This window comes from Thunnus maccoyii, chromosome 19 (assembly GCF_910596095.1).
Source record: "Thunnus maccoyii chromosome 19, fThuMac1.1, whole genome shotgun sequence".
In the NCBI taxonomy this organism is placed as follows: domain Eukaryota; kingdom Metazoa; phylum Chordata; class Actinopteri; order Scombriformes; family Scombridae; genus Thunnus; species Thunnus maccoyii.
The window spans coordinates 930,624-951,219 of NC_056551.1; the positions used below are offsets into that span (position 1 = coordinate 930,624).

The following is a 20,596-nucleotide window of genomic DNA, read 5'->3' on the forward strand; positions in this document are numbered from 1 at the left end:
TGTCATTGCCATGACCAGCGCCCTGTCTTTAGTGTGCATTCACCATCCAACTCTTGTTGATTCTGCATGTTCACTCTCTTAAAAATTATTAAAAAATTATCGATTTATGGTTTAAATAAAATATGGCCTGTCACATCAGGAGATAAAACCAGTATTCTCACTTAAATGAATATGTTGATGCTTTGAGAAACAACATTCCATCAGTTCAGTGAGGTATCCAGCCGGTTATCTCAAAGTCTTTGATTGTGAGGGAGCATGCAGGGCTAAATAGGTCAGGAGCGTTTAAAGGAGATGACTAACTCCTTCATAAGTTGGGCCCTGGTGTGTGTTTTTACACACTTGCAAATGTTTGAATAGACTGGCTTGGTTGGAGGCAGGTTTTCCAGATTTAATGGATTGTTTTTCACTTGTTGGTGAATTCCTGCATTCTTTAGCTTTTTTTCTTTTGGCCATGGACTTGCTGTGATTTTTAGATTGATGTGTAGAACTCCAAATGCAAATGATGTCCATCATTATAACCTGCAATTTTATAGTCATATATATGACAAGTAGTCAGGTGAGAATTTTAAATAAACATTATGAAACCCTAAATTAGTCCTATCTTAATATCAACTGAGCATGTACCTCAGCATTGTTGTTGACCAGGTGCATATGTAGCTTCACAGCCCCTGTATTCTGAAACGTGAAAGTTCCATCTTGACATTGTGAATAGCTGTTTGACAAAATGGTCTTAACTCAAGGCCCAATTATTAGCTTCTTCCAGATCTTTCAATCACATCCCATGGTCTTCATCACCAAATTTGAGTTGTACTTGGTATGGAGCTATAGATACATGATTTTAGAGGTTTTTTTTCCAGATTGCCGGGAGTTTCTACCCCACCTGACATGTGGTACCAATAGCCTATATAGACAACAGTTTCCACTACACAACACCAAAGTCTATTTTTGAACAGAGATATGGGTTACAATCTGTGCATGATGTGACTGAAATTCTTGGTATGGAATGCAACTGTATGGAACAACTTAACCAACTTCATGACAACTCAGCCAACAATCCCATTCCCTGATGACGACTATACTGGTTGAAAGGTCTGCATAAGTGGGCCATAAGTTTATTTTGTTAAACCCAGTGGCCTTGAAATTGAATTGAATTGAAAGGATAATTTCAGCAGGATCATGCATCACATTTTAATGTTTTTCATAGGGACCAACATCTATCATATGCTCACATGTTGTTTTGATGTTTACAGGGAAATATAATCCCACCAAAGTATTTGTAAATAAACCCTAATTGAAAGTTGGAGTATGTGTTCAATTAAATTATTTTATTAGTATCAGCAATTAATGATTTTCTTCACTACAAAGTATACTTTTTGGCCTAATGTAACTTGACTGTGCAGTGAACCATGTATTTAACTCCCTGAACATTTAAGGATGATGACAAAATATAATAAAAAAGTGATAGTACATGGTTTCCCTATTTTACTAAGGGGGAATACATTGTTTTATTCATTTGACTTTCTTGGATACACCATAGATGGATGTACACAATATATGGTAAGCATATTACAACTGCTTAAAATAGCAAATATCTGGTGGCAAGGACATTGTATTAAAAAACCATATAAACACCAGGCTTAGCAATGTTCACCAATAAAGAAAAAATATAAACAAATACAATGTTCAAACCGAAGTACATAAATTACAAATCTGTACAACTTGGTTATCAAAGTTGATGCTAAAGGTATCAACCTAGTGGGAAATAAGTCACATAAAATTTTGTCACTGGCTTGAAAAACAAAACAAAACAAAAACAAGACATCATTGTCATATTATTCTTAGTTTTGTTTGATGGAGGTAAGTTCCAAAATATATCTCCATGAGTATAATTATTAACAAAGTAACCCATAGACTGTTTCTTTGGAAGCTCTTAAAATATGTCTATTCATCATACATTCTATTGCTCTATGATTGTGGCTATCTTTCACAAACAACAGAATAATAACCTCAAAAACAACATTAAACTGTCATCAAGTGTTGCACAAGTTGCACACCAGCAAAACACTTGTCCACCACTACAGAAACTTGGGTTCAGTTCTGGGTTATGGTAGTAATACCTCTGACTTGGTCGTGCATTCCAATAAACACAACTGGCATTGGGTGGGAAGAGGGTGTGAACTAGCTATTCCCACTGGTAGGTCAGGGTGACTGTATGGAGGGGTGTGTCATCCAGAGTGAGACGGTGGTTTAGCAGGGGGTGTGAACCCCACCTTTACGCCCTCCCAGTAAAAGTTCTTGCTAGCAAGTGAAAAGAAGCGTCTGGTACACCATGTGCATCCAAGAGGGCAAAACGTCTATCAAGACAAGGCAACCTCTAAAGTAAAAATGTAAAAATGTTTTGTGTTGCTCAGCAACTTTAAGAAAATAAATTCTTATGAATGGCAACATTTTAAAAACAAGGTCTATAGAGGACTGCATGATTAATTTTGCTTTATCTTTGACAGGAGTTTAAGAGGTACAAACGTGAGACACACTAGACATTCATATGTGTCAGTACTATCTAAGAAACTAGTAAAAAAAATTCAGTCACTGTTCTGCAAAATTGCTCCCTTCACTTCATGCTGCTCATCAAATTTATGGCAAGCAAGCACAGCTCACAGAATATTTCAACTCTACTGTCCTTCAAACAGAATCACACTTATGTGTCTGACGAGTGGATCGCCAATTCGTCAGTCTGTGGATGGTCATTGTCACCTAGCAATTCTGTTTCAGGCACTGACAAGTGCTCATTATGCTCTAGCTCTTCCTGGGATTCCCCGTCAGCCAAGTCCTCATCATTGGCCTTGGAGTCCTCATTTAGCAAAGCTGCTCGTTCTGTCACAGAAGTGTTGGAAGGGGCAGTGGTGACATAGCCTGTAGATGTGGAACCACTGCCACTATGGTGAGAACCAGCTTTGGTGACCATCTGTGGTGGGTGGTGAATCTGCTGGTGGGGCATAGGCATGGATATTTGCATTGGGTAAAAGTTCTGCAGGTATGGGTAAGCTGGCATGGGGTGATATCCATTGACAGGGATATAGAGCTGTGGGGGCACCATTGGTCGATGCATCTGACCCTTCATGGGCATGAACTGGGGCTGATGGAAAGGTGAGCTCTTTTTAGGGCTGGTGTAGCGTGATGCATTTGCTGTGCTCATGCTGATGTTGCTAACAGGGCTGGTGCTGAGAGAGCTGGTCTGGGTTGTGTTGCTGGTGCCTGAAGTCTGAGCAGAGCTGTTGTAGTTGGACAGGCTCTCCCAGGAGCGCAGACGTGTGTGGATGTCCTTGAAGCGAGGCCTTCTTGCTTGGAATTCACTCCAACACTCCAGCATAAGGGTGTAAATCCAGGCTGGGCAGTCATCTGGACAAGGCAGTAGCTGGTGGCTGCGCACCATCTCGATCACATCCTGGTTGGAGTAGCCACAATACGGCTGCAGACCATAACTGAAGGTCTCCCACAGCAACACACCATAAGACCAGATGTCTGAGTCAGTGGAGAACTTGCCATACATAATAGCTTCTGGGGACATCCAACGAATGGGGAAAGGACTTGTGCCCATGAGATTGTAGTAATCAGCCGAGTAGACATCTCTGAACAGGCCCAGATCCAGGATCTTGATGTTGAGTTTGTCAAAGACAAGAATGTTTCGGGCAGCAAGATCTTTATGGACTACTTGCTGACTGGAAAGGTACTCCATTCCAGCAGCAATCTGGGTGATGACATGAAGGAAATCAGCCTGCTCCAGTGTGGATTTGACTGTCTTGTCATCATCTGAGCTGCCAACATCTGAGTTGGGGGAACGCATCACCAGATACTCATGCAAGTCACCAAGGCTGGAGTAGGTGAATATCATGCTCATCGGCTGCTCCTTGGTGACCACACCCAGCAGACAAACAATATTTTGGTGTTGAAGGTGAAAGCGGAGCATTGCTTCATGGCGAAATTCATCACTGAGTGTGGGATCAACCTTGTCCTTTAATGTCTTGATGGCCACAACCTGGGTCTGCTCACCAGGTGCTGTGCCATACAGGTGGCCTTTGTAAACCTTGCCAAACCGATCCTCACCAAGCTCCTCCATAAATCGTACTGCTGACATGTTGATCTCCCGCAGCTTGGCCTGCAGCCACAGAGCAATAAATACAAATACATGTCATCAAAGTGTACAGCCAACAATAAAACCTAATGTAGTACTTTAGCCCAGGAATGCAAATGTTCTTAATTCAGGTGTTCAGCGGCCCCTTTTTTTCTATTTCTGGGTGTTCAGTCCAAAACTAGCACTGCATTAAGAAAACACAAGTGTCTGTGTCCATGAGTTCTTAGATTTATCAAACACAAAAAACACTGCACAGTGGTTCATATAAATCTGGGACATCAGCAACAATAAGTTTTTACTCCATCTCCATAATCACCAGGTAAATGGTAGAATCACTACTGGGTGGATTACCAACAGGGCAAAGCCCTCAGAGGGCCAGAAGGCTACAGGTTACTGTGTGATTTGTGGTAATGCACCAATTTATTTGGTAATACTGCATGCAACACTAAAAACACGATGTAAACCAAAACTACTGGGACCTTAAGGTGACACCTGCATTATTACATAAGCTTCAAACCCCATCTTGTAGAGAGGCCCTGAGTCTAAAACTAGCTTAAAAGCCTTCATTATTTCAATTTATCTTGAATGAAGAAGAATTAATTTGTGCTTAATCAAATAACCACAAACTAATCACTAATTACTAATTAGAGAGTAGGAGAAACAGGGGAGGTCAATAGATGATAAATAAATTTCCCACAGGGCTCTAACATGCTAATGCAGTAAGTATGAACAACTCTGTTTTTTTTTTTTTTTTAAATCTCTATATCAAAATTAATGAGGGGGCTGTGATTTTTAATTCTGCATTAATGTTGGTCTGAATAGGGCCTTATATCAGAGAGAATGTACCCTCATATCAGTGTGTCTTTACTGTGTGTGTATCCTACCTGGTGTTTTTGCTGATTGAGGTGAGACAGCTCCACATCCTGGCTGGGTGAGCAGTTGAGCTGGCAGCGAGGTGGTGTGTCAGTAGATTCCCTTTGCTTATTGCGGCACATGCAAACCAGAAAGAAGAGGCAAGCGATGACCAATGGGATGGCAATTGCAGGGATTAGAATGAATAGAATCTCCTTCCTGGGGTTCTCTGGAGGCTCTGGGGATAGAAGGATAGAAAGGAGGATAGAAGCAGGATAAAATTCTATGATTTGTAATGTGTTCATTACAACAGTGTTCAGTGCTGTGAACTGTCTTAAAAACAGCTGTTGTATCAAAAACATACAACACTGACACTGATTTAACCATCGACTATAATGAATGCTTTTTTGTTTCCCTCAGCCTTTCTTCTAAGGAAGTGTTTCTCCTCAAGTGTCTATCGATTATCTGAGAGATGCTTGATGTGTCTTCACTTGATGTGCTAGTGGGAGATCAATCTGATCAGTCAATAATAATAGCTTTACCATGAATAATCCACTCTAAAAACCACATCCACTCTTCTAGAGGATGAATAGAATTCTGGTCTGTTGCATGTGATGTGGTCTTAGTGGAAAAAATATATTCTGCCCCCCCCAAAAAAGGGCCCACTGAGGGCCAAGTGAGACTTCAAGATCTTAAAACAAAGAGACATACTGTATTTCCACATTTAGAAAACTGAAGGAAAAGTTACATGTCAATAATCAACATAAACTATAACTGACAATGAGCTCAAAGCAGAAGGCAGACAAGAAAGGACAAACATGCAACGAGGAGCTGGAACAGTAGTAATGCATTTCTACACTCCCCAAGAAGACTTTATCAGTTGTCATACATTTGTTATTTGGTGATCCTATATACCAGAATTGCAGATTAATAATAATAATACTGATGTAATGGCCTTGAAGTGAGTAGTGTTGAAAGGAAGGTAATAGCAACAGAGGCCCTGTTCATCATGGCTGTGAGCGCTGCTACCAGCAGAAAGTTCCAGTGATGTACAAACAGATCAGTTAGAGATATTCAGGTTTAGATATGCCAACATCTAATCTGCTTGTTGACAGAGGTAGGTATGTGAGAACAAGCTGTAAAATGTGATGGATCCCAGGTTATCCAAGCCACTGCTTCTATGTTGTGCTCTTTTTTTTGTCCCCAGATTACTGCACTGGCCTAGAAACGTGAATCTGGGGTTCACAATCTGAATCCACAACTAGGTAGCAGAAAAATAGAGTTTGAGTACCAAAACTGAAATAATTCACAGATGCATGTTGCACTTTTAAGATGAGAAGAAATTATATGGCAACCACAGTGCACAAATATTGATTTGAAAGTACAGATTCATAATTTGTAATACAAAATACTGATAGTGATTCATGTACATGTTTGTTTGAACAGAAGACATGCCTATTTTTTGCATAATGTCATTCACTAACAAGACCATGCCATTTGTACGGTATAAACAAAATAGTTCATTTGATTTGACGGTTGGATTGAGGATCGAAGGGAGAAATTAAGGTGGTTGAGGGGATGAATGGGTGTTGTGATGCGTCTGGAATGTCGAGGAACCCAAGGAGTGAGACTCAGGGTGAGAACACGTCTTGATGAGTTTAGGGTTCATCATCCTCCAAGGTTAGCTTCAAATGAAGAGGTGAGAGCGGGCTTTTCAGATGTTGTTGAGGTGGCTGTGGATGTAGCTGTGGTAAGCTTGAGTTGACTGTCAGCTGAGAATTTTGATGGTTAGGTCTGAGATTGCTTTTCTGGATGCTTTGGATGGGTTTGAAAGGATTCAGATATGAATTTTGGTGGAAGAGAACTATGGGGTGAGAGAGAATGACCTGGTCAGTCTTCATGTGAGATTAAATATGAGGGTGTATGGGGAGTGGATGAAAATATTGGAGAGGCTTGCGTGCAGTGAAAGGAAAGAACGATCTTGCAGGATGATGCCAACATTGTAATTCGGATGTGAGAGGGTGAGAAGCTGACACTTGGGAGCATCAAAGGGCAAGGACATAGGTTGAAAGCTGGTAGATTTAGGAAGGGCTGAATGTCGGGTAAAGAGGGATGAAGGAGGGTTGAGGGGTGGGATGAAAGATGGGAGGAATTAAGGAGGTCAGAGGGGAGGAAAAAAGGGGAAGGGGTCGAGTGTGAGGGAATGAACCAAGGCCTGGGAGGAAACCGTGGGACAACCACATACAGGAAAATGGATGAACTGGCGGTCTGGATGGTTCTTTGGACATAAGTTGAGGTTGCCTCTTGTAATTAGTACTTTGGGATATGGCGTTGTCATAAACCGGTAAACCATTCTGCCAGCCTGGTAGAAGACAGGTCTGCCCCTTCTGTCTACACCCTGGGGAACTGGGCTGTAAGCAGATGGCAGAATGTTGGCTGGTGGAGTGGTGGATGGTTTGGGAGTGATGGGAGGCTGGGGCACGATGGGGGAAAACGTGAAAAAAATGGATGAGGTGAGTATGGCTGGAGTGGAAGAATGGGGTGGTGGAGCAGCAATAACACATGCGGTGGCTGGGTGGGAAGGCATTCCGCATAGGTTGCAAGCCAGAGAAGAGGAGCTGTGAACACGCAGCAGTAGAGCTCTAAATCGAGTGCACTCTGATAGGTTCCCTTATTGAACCGTTGAAGACAGCCATTGGCCTGGGAAGCAAAGAGAACATGATAGGTGTAACAACCAGTGCCACTGAACCACAAGGCTAAATCCAAGATGATGGACAAATAGTTGTCAAGCTCTGCCCTGCAGTCAGTTTAAGACTGAGCATATGGCGTCATGGTACAGAGAAAAGGAGTGAGCAAACTCAAGTGGCATGAGTTCTTTGGAACATGAAGGTGTAGGGTGCATGAGCTGGGCTGCACTGTAGGGCGTTGAGAGCTCTCTGGGACCTAGCTGAAAAGGCACGAGCAGGAGAAATGCCACCGGTAGGGTTAAGGGCTGGGAGAGCCAGAGTACAGGTAGCAGGAGGTGCTGTATGGAAGGAAGGTGCAGTGGGATGTTAGGTGGGGGATGAGAACAGAGACAGGTCAATAGGAAATGGATTGGGCTAGAAGGAGGAAGGAAGGAGGAGGAGGGAGGAGGAAGGAGGCTTGCTGATGGTATGAATGCCAGTATTGCTAGTGTTTACTGCGAAAGCAAGGGCTGGATAAGGAGATGGAGTCGAAGGAGCTATATTAGCTGTGGCTGGAGGAAGCGAAGAGTAAGGGATGGTGGGATGGAGGGATGTGTGTGTGGAAGTGCAGCCTGTGGACACAGGGATGAAAGAAATTAAGAAAATGTGCGAGACAAATCACGGAAATGTGCGAGACAAACAAAAGGGAGCGGGCATGTGGGGAAATACAACCTTGCTCCCAGCGAGGGCTGAGGAAGTCTGAGGCTCTGTTGTAGTGGGTGGTGTGATGACCTCATTGGCGTGTGGTAATGGGGTGGTGCTAGGCGGCAAACCTGGAGGAGCGGGAGGATTTGAGCGGCTGGCCAGAGGAGTGAAGTAGTCTCATAGAGTTGGAAAAGTTTGGCTTTATTATCATTTCAGAGGAACAGGGTGTCCCCCCACGCTGAAGGTGAGTGACCATCCAGTTGGAGATGTTATTCGTGTGAGGAAGAGCTGTGTCTGGCACCTGAAAGTTGGCTATTGTGTGGATGCATGTGGTGAAATGATGGTGGTGGTGGTGAAGGACGGATCTTGTTGGTACTGCTGGATTGAAGGTTATGAATGGTACTTCATAATGGTACTTTGCTGAGGAACGGGGATTGGGAAGCACAGGCAGGATGGCTGAGTAGCTGGCTGTAGGGATCGGGAGGCAACAACGGATCGATTGTCAAACAGGTCACTGTCTGAACGGTTGAGGACCATTTCGTTGTCGATGGTTAAGGTAATCGAAAAATGTTAGCAACTTGATAGTAATATGTCTGAGAATGAATGAAACAAATATGAGAACTGAGACAAATGGGAAAGAAAGAGGTTAGGCACATCTATGTAGGTAGACACAGGTGATTGAATTGGGGAGAGAGGCATGGTCTTGTTCCTGAACCCTAGTTATATCCTAGTTATAATAACTTAATTAGAAAGTGGTGGTAATGAGTAATTAGTTATGGTACACTTATACTCCGTACCATTATGGATCGGCCCTATTCGAGCACTGTGTTTTCTTCAGATGGACCTTAAACTCTCAGTTTGTAAAAGTAAAACCACTCTGTTTATGTTAAGTGGACCATCTGTGTGACTAATTAATCCATAGCCACCTGCTGCCAACCAGTGGATCTAAGTAATTTGACAGAGCAAAGGAGGGCCTTGAGAGATATCAGCACCCTCTTTAGAGAGAAAGGTCAGTTTGTGTGCCAGGCAAAGGGGAAAAGACAACATTGTGGGCAGTTTCTGTTGTCCTTCAAAATGTCCCTGAACATTTTTTAGCAGCAGCTGGTGTTAACTCTCTACAGTTTGACTGGGCCCTGTGGTCCATCTTAAAAAAAGAATGGTATTCTGCCATCAAAAACAGGGACATGTGAAGACTGCAGAGCCTGACAGTACCTTCTACAGCATATCATCAACCTCCAGGACAAATGAACATCTGGAGAAATGGGCTAAATATGTACAGCAGTGTTTATAGATTTTGGATGACATCCTGTGCCTTGAAGCAGATGTCACAAAGGATGTGCTGAAAGTTTAGAAGTGCTGTCCTGCACTACAGACCAAATAAACAGCAGCCCACAGTCTCCTATTTCAGCTCCCTTCCAGTCTGAAAGAATCTTGGTGGTCTAATCAGGACAAAAGATTATGTCAAAAGTCTCTTTCACACATTCATTTAGAGACAATGATTGAATAAATTGCCTTAAATGCTCCATTACAGGCAGCTGCATCTGTTGTTCAAAAAAGCAATTTTTAATGCAATGTCACATTCACTACACTAAACAGTAACACTATACTCAGCTGGTCCAAACAGTGTTGACAAAAGATCACCATACATCACAGTGTTCTAAGGCATGTGTGCACCCACAGCAGTAATGTGATACTTTTGTTCATGCAACATGCCAGTATGGTGCTTGCATGGTACTGTTACTATCATTAATATCAATGACAAAATGACAAAGACTGCATGTGTGAAAGTGTCAGAATGACTCTGACACTGAGGTACACAGAATTCTGTATTTACACAGAATGAATCCTGGCTTTTGCAACCTTATAGTTAGGAATCCCTTGATGTATGCCTATATTCAAGAAAAGAAAAGAAATTCTAGCCATATGGAAAATGGATTAAAACGTTAACTTCAAGATCAAAGTACTATTGATGGGTCATATATTTTTCAGCATGGAAATGCAAGTGCCAAAATCAAAAAGTGGCTGAAGATATGCCACTTGGTTCACTGTAGCATATACCAGTCCATAATGTTCTAAGAGCATATCACTTACAAACAACATTTCACTCATATTCTACTGGCAGATACCTCTTCCTACTAGCACATACAGATTCTTACTGGCATATGCACCTGCTGTTTACATTATGGTATAAAAGTCTATTACGTCCTCTTTTTTTATGTTAGTCTTACCACAAATTGGCAGTAATAAAGCTAGTTAAAATGACCGCTTAGTCTTAAATGAAGAATCAGTGATGTCTTCTGGATCAAAGATGTATACCTATGGAGATACTCTAAAAATACTCTTTTTCCTTTCTGTTTCTATCTTTGTTCCACACTATGTTTCCCTATGAAACTGTCCTTTATCAAAACATTCTTTATCTTGATCTGAAAAACAATTACAGGACAGCCTTTTCAAAAACCTTATCGATTCTAAGCCTGTTGATTGTGACAGTTACAGTTAAAGTGGATGTTGACAGCACATCTTATTGCAGCATGTTACTTACTGCAGGGCTGGATGTCACACAGGTCAACCCTGACCTGAGGGTCCAGGGTGAAGCACCAGGGTGCCTGCATCTGGCCTCCTGGGTTCCGACAGAAGTTGTGGCTCCCCCAGAGCTCGGGGTACTCCTGGGACACGTGGTGACTATGAGGGTACTGAGCACTCCATGGCTGGCAGTGGTGACCAGATTTAGTGATGCTGACTGTGCCTCTGTAGTCAGCCCCACTTCCATTGTAGCAGCTGTGGTCTGAGGGGGAATCTGTAAAACAGATTGTGACTTAGTGTGGCTGCTTCTATACCCTATACAGAGGTGGCCCACATTTTGTAGGTTTCCAAAATGATTGCATCTTCAGAGTTTGTCTATTTTTCAGCCAGTTCAATGAGTGACATATTTGTGTGTGTGTATATGCATGCTACAGTATCCACTTACATGGACCCAGTTTCTCTGGTGGCACTCCTATCCTCATACAGGAAGCAGCATCAGGCGTGCCTGACCGCGGCAGCAGGTGGCAGCTAGGAAGCTCCAGTTGCATGAGGATCATGGGATTGGATCGGGCAATGGTGTACTCAGCATGGCACAGGTCGTTCTCCAGGGCCTCACACTCATCTCGGCATAGCTGACGCCGCCGAGGACCCCGGGAGCTCTCATCACACAGAGGGAAGACGAAGTAGCAGAAGGATGGGATGGCAAACCTGGAGCACTGATCCGACAGGTGGGTGGAGGTTCCAATCATTGTGAAGGCAGCTTAGATGGAGGAAAAAGAGACACGTTGTTAAACAGTTTGTTTATGTACAGTAATCTCACAAATCTGATGCAATAAGTCAACTTAGAAAGGCAGTTGATTCTCTTACCTGTGATGCGGTTTTCACTCTCACCCTGCATCTGCAGAGATTCAACATAGATGCTCTGGTTTCCGATGAAGCGAGCGCAGGCGATGCCTCTGTATGGCTGGCAAAAACCTTTATCACGTGACCTAAAAAATAAAAACAAACTATGCTTTAGGCGCAAATGATTTGAAAGGAAGTAGGCCAATCAGAGATGAAAGAGAGAAAGAAAGAAAAAAAGAAAACTGACAACACTTTATTGATCCCAGCAGGTAAATGCAGTGTTACAGCAGCCAGTTATATCTACTACAGCTAACTACAGCCCAACTGATATATTGACCCTGCTATAGCTAACTACAGCCCGACTGATACATTGACTGGGCCAAAATATGATCAGCTGATTATGACTTACCAAAGATATATCTGCAGAGGCGTATACAGTAGGACAGCTAATAAGTAACAAGAAATTGCAGTACAAAGGTTACAAGTAAGTAAAGTAGAATCAGTGTCGCTATTACATTACATTTTGTCAACCACATGGATAAATTAACCTGTTAGAGAGCCAAGTCACAAGCATTTGCTGCTGGGCCCCTACTGCCCCCCCCCACACCTTCTGCCGACTGTGCAGTGTAGATGTATCCTGTCATCTCAAGGTTCCCATTAAGCTCAATGCACACAGCAAACTGCACATGGCAGCTTCATTATTTGCCCAGAGACCTGGAAACAAACCAGATCTAAGACCTAGGTGTTCTGTATGTGATTAGTTTGTGGTGATTTAATAAACAAAACTATTTAAGAATAAGCACTATGTAAGGATAGTGAAAACTGGAAAGAAATAAAGTCTTGAAACTACATTGACACAGGACCACAGGGTTAGCCAATAATGAAGAACCCACGTGATGATATTGTAATTTAGTGTTGCAAATTCCTATGAGAATGTGCAATTAATAACATTATGTGCAACTTTTCGGCACACAGTGAAGATGAGGTTATGGATATTGCTGGCCCACTTTTCCTCTGTTGATAATCCAGCCTTGGCCTACCAGAGAGCACTCACAAGTTTTTTTTAAAAATTAACACAAATAACATTACAAAATAGGAAGTTCTCATCCAAAGTTCCATACACACACGCCTGCGTGCGCGCGCGCACACACACACACACACACACACACACACACACACACACACACAGACATAGACATACACAAATGTACACAAATGTAGTTGAACTAGACCACAGTATATAAAGAGTTAGGTCAGCAATACTAGAATATATGAAAGCAAAATATCATTGTTATATTAAGCTCTGTGCTGGGTTAAGGTTAAGACTGAACAGGTGAGGAATCAGAGGCAGCACCTATGATGGCATTATACTGCCAAAATCTGCAGTATAATGTGGAGGAGCAACTCAAACAGCCATGCATAATGTTTTTGTGAGCGCTTTCACAGGACTCGCTTGCAGAATATCTGCTTGTGCGAGCAATATTGTAGCCTGCAAGGAGAAAACCATGCTTTGAGCGCACACAGAAGCTGAAGGAGTGCATGACATGTTATCCCTGAGCTCACAACTACTATCATTGCTCTCCTGCTTGCAAAACTTTCACCTGTTCGCTTGCGTGCTTTAATTTTTTGATTTTTTCTTTTTGGCAGTATGGTGGGTGGACCCAGTCACCATTGTATCCCTAAATGTAATTGGTTGACAGCTAGGTAAGGCAACATCACTTGAACAAACCTGGCTGCTTTCCCAGTGGTTGTACTACGACTGAAGACCTATTTAAATAAAGTAAATACAACAACTAACCATGTAGTCATATTTAAAAAGTCACACATCTTAAAACACCATATTTCTACAAATAAAAGTAACATAATATTCATTATTATTGAAATTAGAACATAACTATCAAAGCCAAATCATTTTTTTAAATCTCATACAGTCTATGCTTTAGCTAGGTTAGCAAATGCATTCAATATTTTAGCAACTGGTAGTTAGCAATGCAACACACCTCTGCTTTTCTCATGTAGAGTCAATATATTCGAATGGATAGTTAGTCATTATTTTATTTTTGTTATCCTTATTTAAGACAAATAATATGCCATTAATCAGCTTTACATCCTCCACAGAGGCCAAGAGTAAGTATAAATATCATAGAAATATCTGGAAGTCAGACATGGAAATCAAATCTTGCCTTTTGTGATTTCATCACAAGACATTTTTTCATTTGAGAATGATATAAACTAACTGAAGTTTTTAACATTACATTACATCCATTATACACTCATGGAACACACTATAGCCTGGTAAAATAACCTAACCTGTTTTCCTCATCAAATTGACAACTTGAATAGAAATTAAACCAAAACCAGAAAATAACTTGCTTTTCACTTGTCTGTCTAAAAAAATATTTCAGAAGCTAAACATTGTTGAACAGTTTCCTCTGTCCTGTAAAGTTGATAATTACAGTTTTAGCTAGTTTAGTATTTATCAAGAGGATGGCTGCTTTGCTCCAAACAGAACACAGAACATTAATTAACATTAGATCCTGACTGATCTTGTCAGTGTGACTCTAAGGAGTCGGATGTTCACTTTTTCTGGTAAGTTCATTTTATTTTAATGGTTTTAGGCCTGTTTTTTACTAGCAAAAATTTGCATTAGCACTAGCATTACCACAGTTAACCATAGACTGTAAATGCACTGTGCAAACCAAGTTAGCAGCTAGCACTAGGGTCAGCTCCACCCTCTCATCCAAATATGGTCATTTCTGGCTCCACGATGGCAACAGTCAAATCCAAGATGCAAAGGAGCAAAGGAGAACAGTAGACTGCCAATTAGGAGAATGTTTCACAACCATATGGTATCACTATATGCATCTAATTTTCATATATGTTTCACGTAATGATCATTATCATTATCATCACCGGTATCTATTAGTGCAATCCCTGACATAATTTGAATAGAATATCATGTTTTTTGTGTTAGAGGATCCCTTTGAAAATGAGATGGTGCATCTCAAGGGGATTATGCTCAAATTAAATTTCAATCAAAATAATTATATCATCACTTAAAAAAAGTTTATCTGGAAATCTAAAATGTCCCACTCAGTATATATCTTGGTCTCAATTGTTTGATAACCACATTTAATGGATCCTTATCGACTGAATGTATAAACTTGCAAATATCAGCAACAAAAACCCACTGTCATTGATCATACTACATGGGAAATACAGTGTAAGTAAAATGAACATACACTGCAAAGTCTACAAAAAATAAAATGATGAAAGGATACAAAATGAAATCTACAGAGAATAACTACTCATATTTGTATCCAGTGGTCAGTACTTAGTACTGGTCACAAGTATTACAAATACTCATAACTACCATAAAAGTAAGAAGTACATTTTCAGAGTATCACAAATTCAAAACTGACTCTTTTAAGTCTCCCAATTTGAACAGACAGCTCTAATATGTAGACACTAATGCTCATGTACTCTGGACACCCATTGGAGGAAGGTACGTGCTGGGTGAGCAGCTTCCACCATATTTGGATTCATTATCCATTGTTTAAAACATCCAGGTCTGCAACTTATCTATTCCTCCTTTAAACATACACACACACACAGGCACACACACACACACACACATACACAATGTCAAGCTGTTAGTTAACTTGTTGACTGTGTACATCATGTACAAGATGGAAAAGTCATTACCAAGCTGACTTCTGTTAATCCCGCTATGAAGAGAGACAGGCCATGTACTGTTACTGTAGAGCTTTGCATTCACTGCTGGAAGCTTATTAAGGGACTGTTACTGCAGATGTTAAATGAATGTAGAAGCTGTGGATAACTTTCTTTTTGATCTTGACCTTACAAACACTAGTTTGACAAAATTTAACTCAATGTTCACTTACTAGTTCACTAACAAACCACCACTTACATCAAGGAACAGTGGTGAGGACCCTTCCACACAGAGCAGAACATCTTGCCAGTCAAGTGTACAAGAGGATGTCGGTCTGATTTTGGCATAAGGGATGACACAGCCCCTTCTGATTCCAGCGTTGGTAAGAGGGTTTCATACATTGTTGCACCATCCAACAAGCACTTCCTTTGATGTATACTTAGACCTTTAGGACTGTTGGGCAGCAAAATATAAGGTTTCTACAAAATGTGAAAAGGTGTGGAATGTAAGACACATAAGAGGAATACAGGCACTATATTCCCAACCTGAATATGGTGCTTGCCAGTAGACAAAGTTTATTAGTGTTTGCCTGCTCAGGATCTGTGGATTACAATCCACCAATAGTCCAAAGTAGACCCCAACAGTTAGTCTACAAATGAATCAATGTTGGCCCTGCTCAGATACACAGTGGATGAATTGTAAAGTCTGATTGCAGCTAGTAGAAAATGACTTCCTGTAGCACTCCTTGCAGAGCTGGCCCATCATGAGACCCTCTAGTGTCCCAGTACAAAAACCCTGCATTGTATGGTCACTGTCATTAGACATGTCTACTGAAGAGTAAGACAACATGTCAGAATACAGGGTCACCACCGGCCTAAAACAGTTAGTCAACTGTTAAATCTAGTTACTGAAATGTGAAAACAACTAAAATTATCGAAAGACAGAAAATAATTTTAAGGTGGCCTGTGGAGCCAATGAGATGCAGCAGCGAAACAAGCATTTAAACAGCTGTTCTGTATTTTGAAACAGTCAATAAAATGCAGTAAATAGCAAAGCTGCCCGTTTCATCACTTTATATTCATGTAATAAATATACAAATAAGAAATAATACAAATAATACAAATTAAGAAAAAGAAAAAAAAAATCAGTTATAATAATCATCCGCTTATAGTGGTCAACTTGACCTGGACGGAAGTGATCACTATAAGTGGTTTCCACCTTATTAGGAACATTTTATATAATGCTCCACCCACTACAACCTCAATAGTAAACTTAAAGTGGAATATCACCTTTCTGACAATGTCAACAAAAACTGAAAATGTATAAGCTGCGTAAAAGTAGAATTTATGGCAGAATGGGAAGAACAAGATAGCCATCAACACGTACGCCCTGCCAGTCATCAGATACCCCACTGGTATAATAAGCTGGCCAAAGGAGGAGGTAGAGGCCACTGATATCGAGACAAGGAGGCTCCTCACAATGCATGTAGGATTTCATCCCAAGTCCAGCACCCTGAGACTGTACACTAAGTGGAATGAGGGAGGCTAAGGACTGGTGAGCATCATAGCCACTGTCCAGGACGAAACAACCAACATCAGGTAGAAGGAACGCGAGAAGCTCGAAAAATACCAAGGGCTGAAAGAGGAGCTAGAAAAGATGTGGGGAGTAAAGGCAACAGTGGTGCCAGTGGTAATTGGAGCACTGGGAGCTGTGACCCACAAACTGGGAGAGTGGCTCCAGCAGATTCCAGGTACAACATCTGAGGTCTCTGTCCAGAAGAGCGCAGTCCTAGGAACAGCTAAGAACCCTCAAACTCCCAGGCCTCTGGTAGAGGACCCGAGCATGAGGAAGACACACCACCACCTCCCATGGGAGGGGGGTGAGAGAGGGAATTTTTATATATATATATATATATATATATACATATATATATACGTGTGTGTGTGTGAGTATGTGTGTGTGTATATATATATATATATATATATATATACACACACACACCTTATCACATATCTATATATATACATATATAGATATAGATGAAATAACAAATAAGCCAACTAGTAATAACAAAATAACAAGAAACTGTTACTGCATGCCAGCAAGTTGAGCTGCCAGGTCAGTCATAGTCAGTCAGCCAGCTCTGTGTTGGCGCTGTACAGGAAATTATGTTGATTAAACATACTAATCTTAACTTGTTTTCAAACCTGGCTCTTTTATAAGGTCATTCATATGTTCTGTTTGTGCTGGGCTTAGTCACCTAAGCATGACTTAAGTCTTAATCCACAAAACAAACAGGCTAAACCCAAAACAAGGGATATACAGAGAGTAAAGGCCTCCATGCTCACTAAAATCAGAGACTCACTCAGAACTGTTGAATGGTGGATAATGGTGGATAATGTACTGGCTGCTCTGTCCTGTTCTGTGAACACAGGACACTGGAAGGCTTTTTACTTCTGATAACCTACAATCACATTTGCACGGCGCAGGTAATTTCATTCAGCTGCTAAGTATGGGAAGAAATACTAAGTATGAGAAGAAATACTGACAATACCCCACAATTCTATTCTTACCAGCAGTGCTTAAATTCAGAAGTTGTTAAGGAGAAAGCCTCTTGGTGCCTTTGATTTTGACCCATCAGCTTACTGTTACATCTTATTGCATACCACCACTTACTAATAAATAAAGGTACCCATGTTGTATCAGGCTTTGATCCCTTATTTTCTTGTCCAAACAAATCTGGAGATGAAGTGGAAGTGTGTTACTGCTCTACTGATCTCTGTCACTTCAGTGTAATCATTGTAGTCCACACCCAACAAAATTGTTTGATATCATTTCCATCTGACTGACTGACAAACTTGGGATGTTTTGAAATGGAATTTTAATGAATCCAATACTTGGACAAATAGCAAGTGTGGCCCAACCAACATATCTGCACAGCCAAAGGCTGGATTGTAAACTAGGGGCCCAGAGTCCAAAAGTGTATTAACTGGTTTTGATAATTTGATTAATTGCAAATTCTTTGGGAATTTGTACCACTCACAAACAAAATCAGCTCAGGTGGGTCCAGCATTAGCAAGTGTTTAGACCCTATCTTGGAGGAGGCCTAAATGTAGGTTTCAGACCCTCATTATTAGGTGTGCTGGCACTGAAGGTACAAAGCACAACTCTCGTAATCCTGCATACTTATTGCTCTTCGCTTTTTTTCTTCCTCTTATTTCTATTCTTCTGCCAAAAGTTAGATACAAAACTTAGAACTATATATGGTGTGAAACAGCTTTTTGATATCTTGTACATTTTTTTAACAAAATATGTTTTAGTGTGATGATCTTTCAGCCCAGACTCAGACTTTTGGCAACTTTGCAGCTGGTGGTGTCAGAATGGGAGATCAAAGACTGAGTCAGTCTGTAGAAAGCACAGAAAATTTCAGCTATAACGAAGATACATTTTTAAGTTTTTGCGCTAAATAAACAATTTTTACACCAAATGATGTTGTAATTCTTCTCTCTGACATACTCAAAAATCAAAACGTTTTATAGTTTTTGTGCAAGAGACTATTATAGAGCAAGGATAACGTTCCAAATCTCCATTGATAGCCCATATTAAATCCTTTCTGATGAATTCTGTTTGTTCACAGCACTTTCTTCACCTCTTGCAGTGTCATTTTATGTCATATACAAAATACATCAAAATTCATCCCCCTGTTAACCAAGTCCTTCTGATTTCAACAATGAAATAATCTCAGCTCTAAGGCTTATAGTTCTGGAGAAAATCACCATTATGTGAAGACATGCTTGGGAAACTGGTGAAATTCGATGTCACAGTTAGAGTTTAATAATGTCATAGTGACCTCAGTGTGTAGTTTCTTTGGCAGCCCACCAGTGCTGAGTGCTCAGCAGTGTGGTCCTCCTCAGTGCTGGTTGACCTTTTCACTGCTCCACTGAAGTTTAAAGCTGGAGTGGGGGACTTTTGTCTCCCCCTTCTGGCAGTGAGAGTAATTACAAATACACTGTTGACATGTGCTTATGTCATAGGCTCTGGCATAGCCTACTCCGTTGCTACTGTTGTAGCTGTAAAACAGTGGATACATTGTTTTGAGCGTCACACAACCCCTGCGAAATGACTTGTTTCACTATCAGAATTTGATCCATTTGGTCTGATAACATTTGAAAAGTCTAGAAGAGCTGCACGTTTAAATTATTTTTTCCCCTTTCAAGTTAGCAGAGAACTAGCCGGAAGTTAGCCAGCTTGGCTGGCAGGAGTCTGCATTCATGCATTCATCTGGCCAGCATGGGAATGTCAAACCTGACATCAGATTAAAAACTCTGTTATACTGCGAAATACAGAGAGATTTATCTAGCGGGGATAGGTTTAATCAGTATTGAGTGAACTTCTTTGGCAAGAGCTTGAATGTAACCAACGTTCATTTATGTGTAAAAGTTCCACATTGTAGGTTTAACTGGAAAAACACAGCCTTCCCAAACAACTGTATTAAAACTGTACTTCAGTCTCACGTTTATATTATTATTATTATGACGATGATTATTATAATGTTTGTTCAGTTTTTGGTTTTTTTGGAAACTGAAAATTCTATCCTCCTTCCAAAAACAAAAAATAATGTCATGGTAATCATGTTAACAGAAACTTTTCTTTTTGCATTAAAAGTAGTTAATCAGTGACATCACAATATTGGAAGGGTATTATATTAGCACTTAGTCTTACTAATGTAGGCCTACAAACCTACCCCCTAAAATCTTTCCCTTCTCATTCCCATAATCAGTTGTGTACACCCACATACACACAACTCAGTGTCTCTTCAGACTGTGAAGAATTAATATAGCTGCTAAATAACAAGGATGTTTAACAGAGGGTGATAGCCACTTCTTTCAAGCAAGAACCCCCTATGATCCAAACCAGAATTAGCTCTTTGTTTGTGAAAAGGGGCCCCATCTACAGCACTGACTGGAGTCTGCTGCTCCTGCTCAGGTCTCTTTCTCCTCTCTCTCTCTGCATGTGCACGAAGCTGGTGTGTTTGTAGATTATGTTTAAACTGTGTGTCCATATGGGTTGCTGTCCAAAATGTACCTTTTAGGATTCTGTACCTGAACTTAATCTACTATCCTGCATAACAACCCATGAATTCATTCACTTAAAGGAATAGTTTGACATTTTGGGAAATTATTGGTCCCATAAACATTAGTC

The 20,596-nt window shown here is 40.8% G+C and overlaps 1 protein-coding gene across 2 annotated transcripts in view; it reads right to left on the bottom strand.

Annotated features, from left to right (window-relative positions):
* Positions 1-1,230: 1,230 nt before the first annotated feature.
* Positions 1,231-20,596, bottom strand: part of ror2 (receptor tyrosine kinase-like orphan receptor 2) — a 65,229-nt gene continuing 45,863 nt past the window's right edge. For both annotated transcript variants that reach the window (XM_042395267.1, XM_042395266.1), the window contains 5 exons: positions 11,746-11,867; positions 11,324-11,638; positions 10,898-11,152; positions 5,017-5,222; positions 1,231-4,156 (listed from right to left, as the gene is read on the bottom strand). In XM_042395267.1, the coding sequence (XP_042251201.1) occupies positions 2,699-4,156; positions 5,017-5,222; positions 10,898-11,152; positions 11,324-11,638; positions 11,746-11,867 (2,356 nt within the window). In that variant the 3' untranslated portion in view covers positions 1,231-2,698. The remainder of the gene's footprint in view (positions 4,157-5,016; positions 5,223-10,897; positions 11,153-11,323; positions 11,639-11,745; positions 11,868-20,596) is intronic.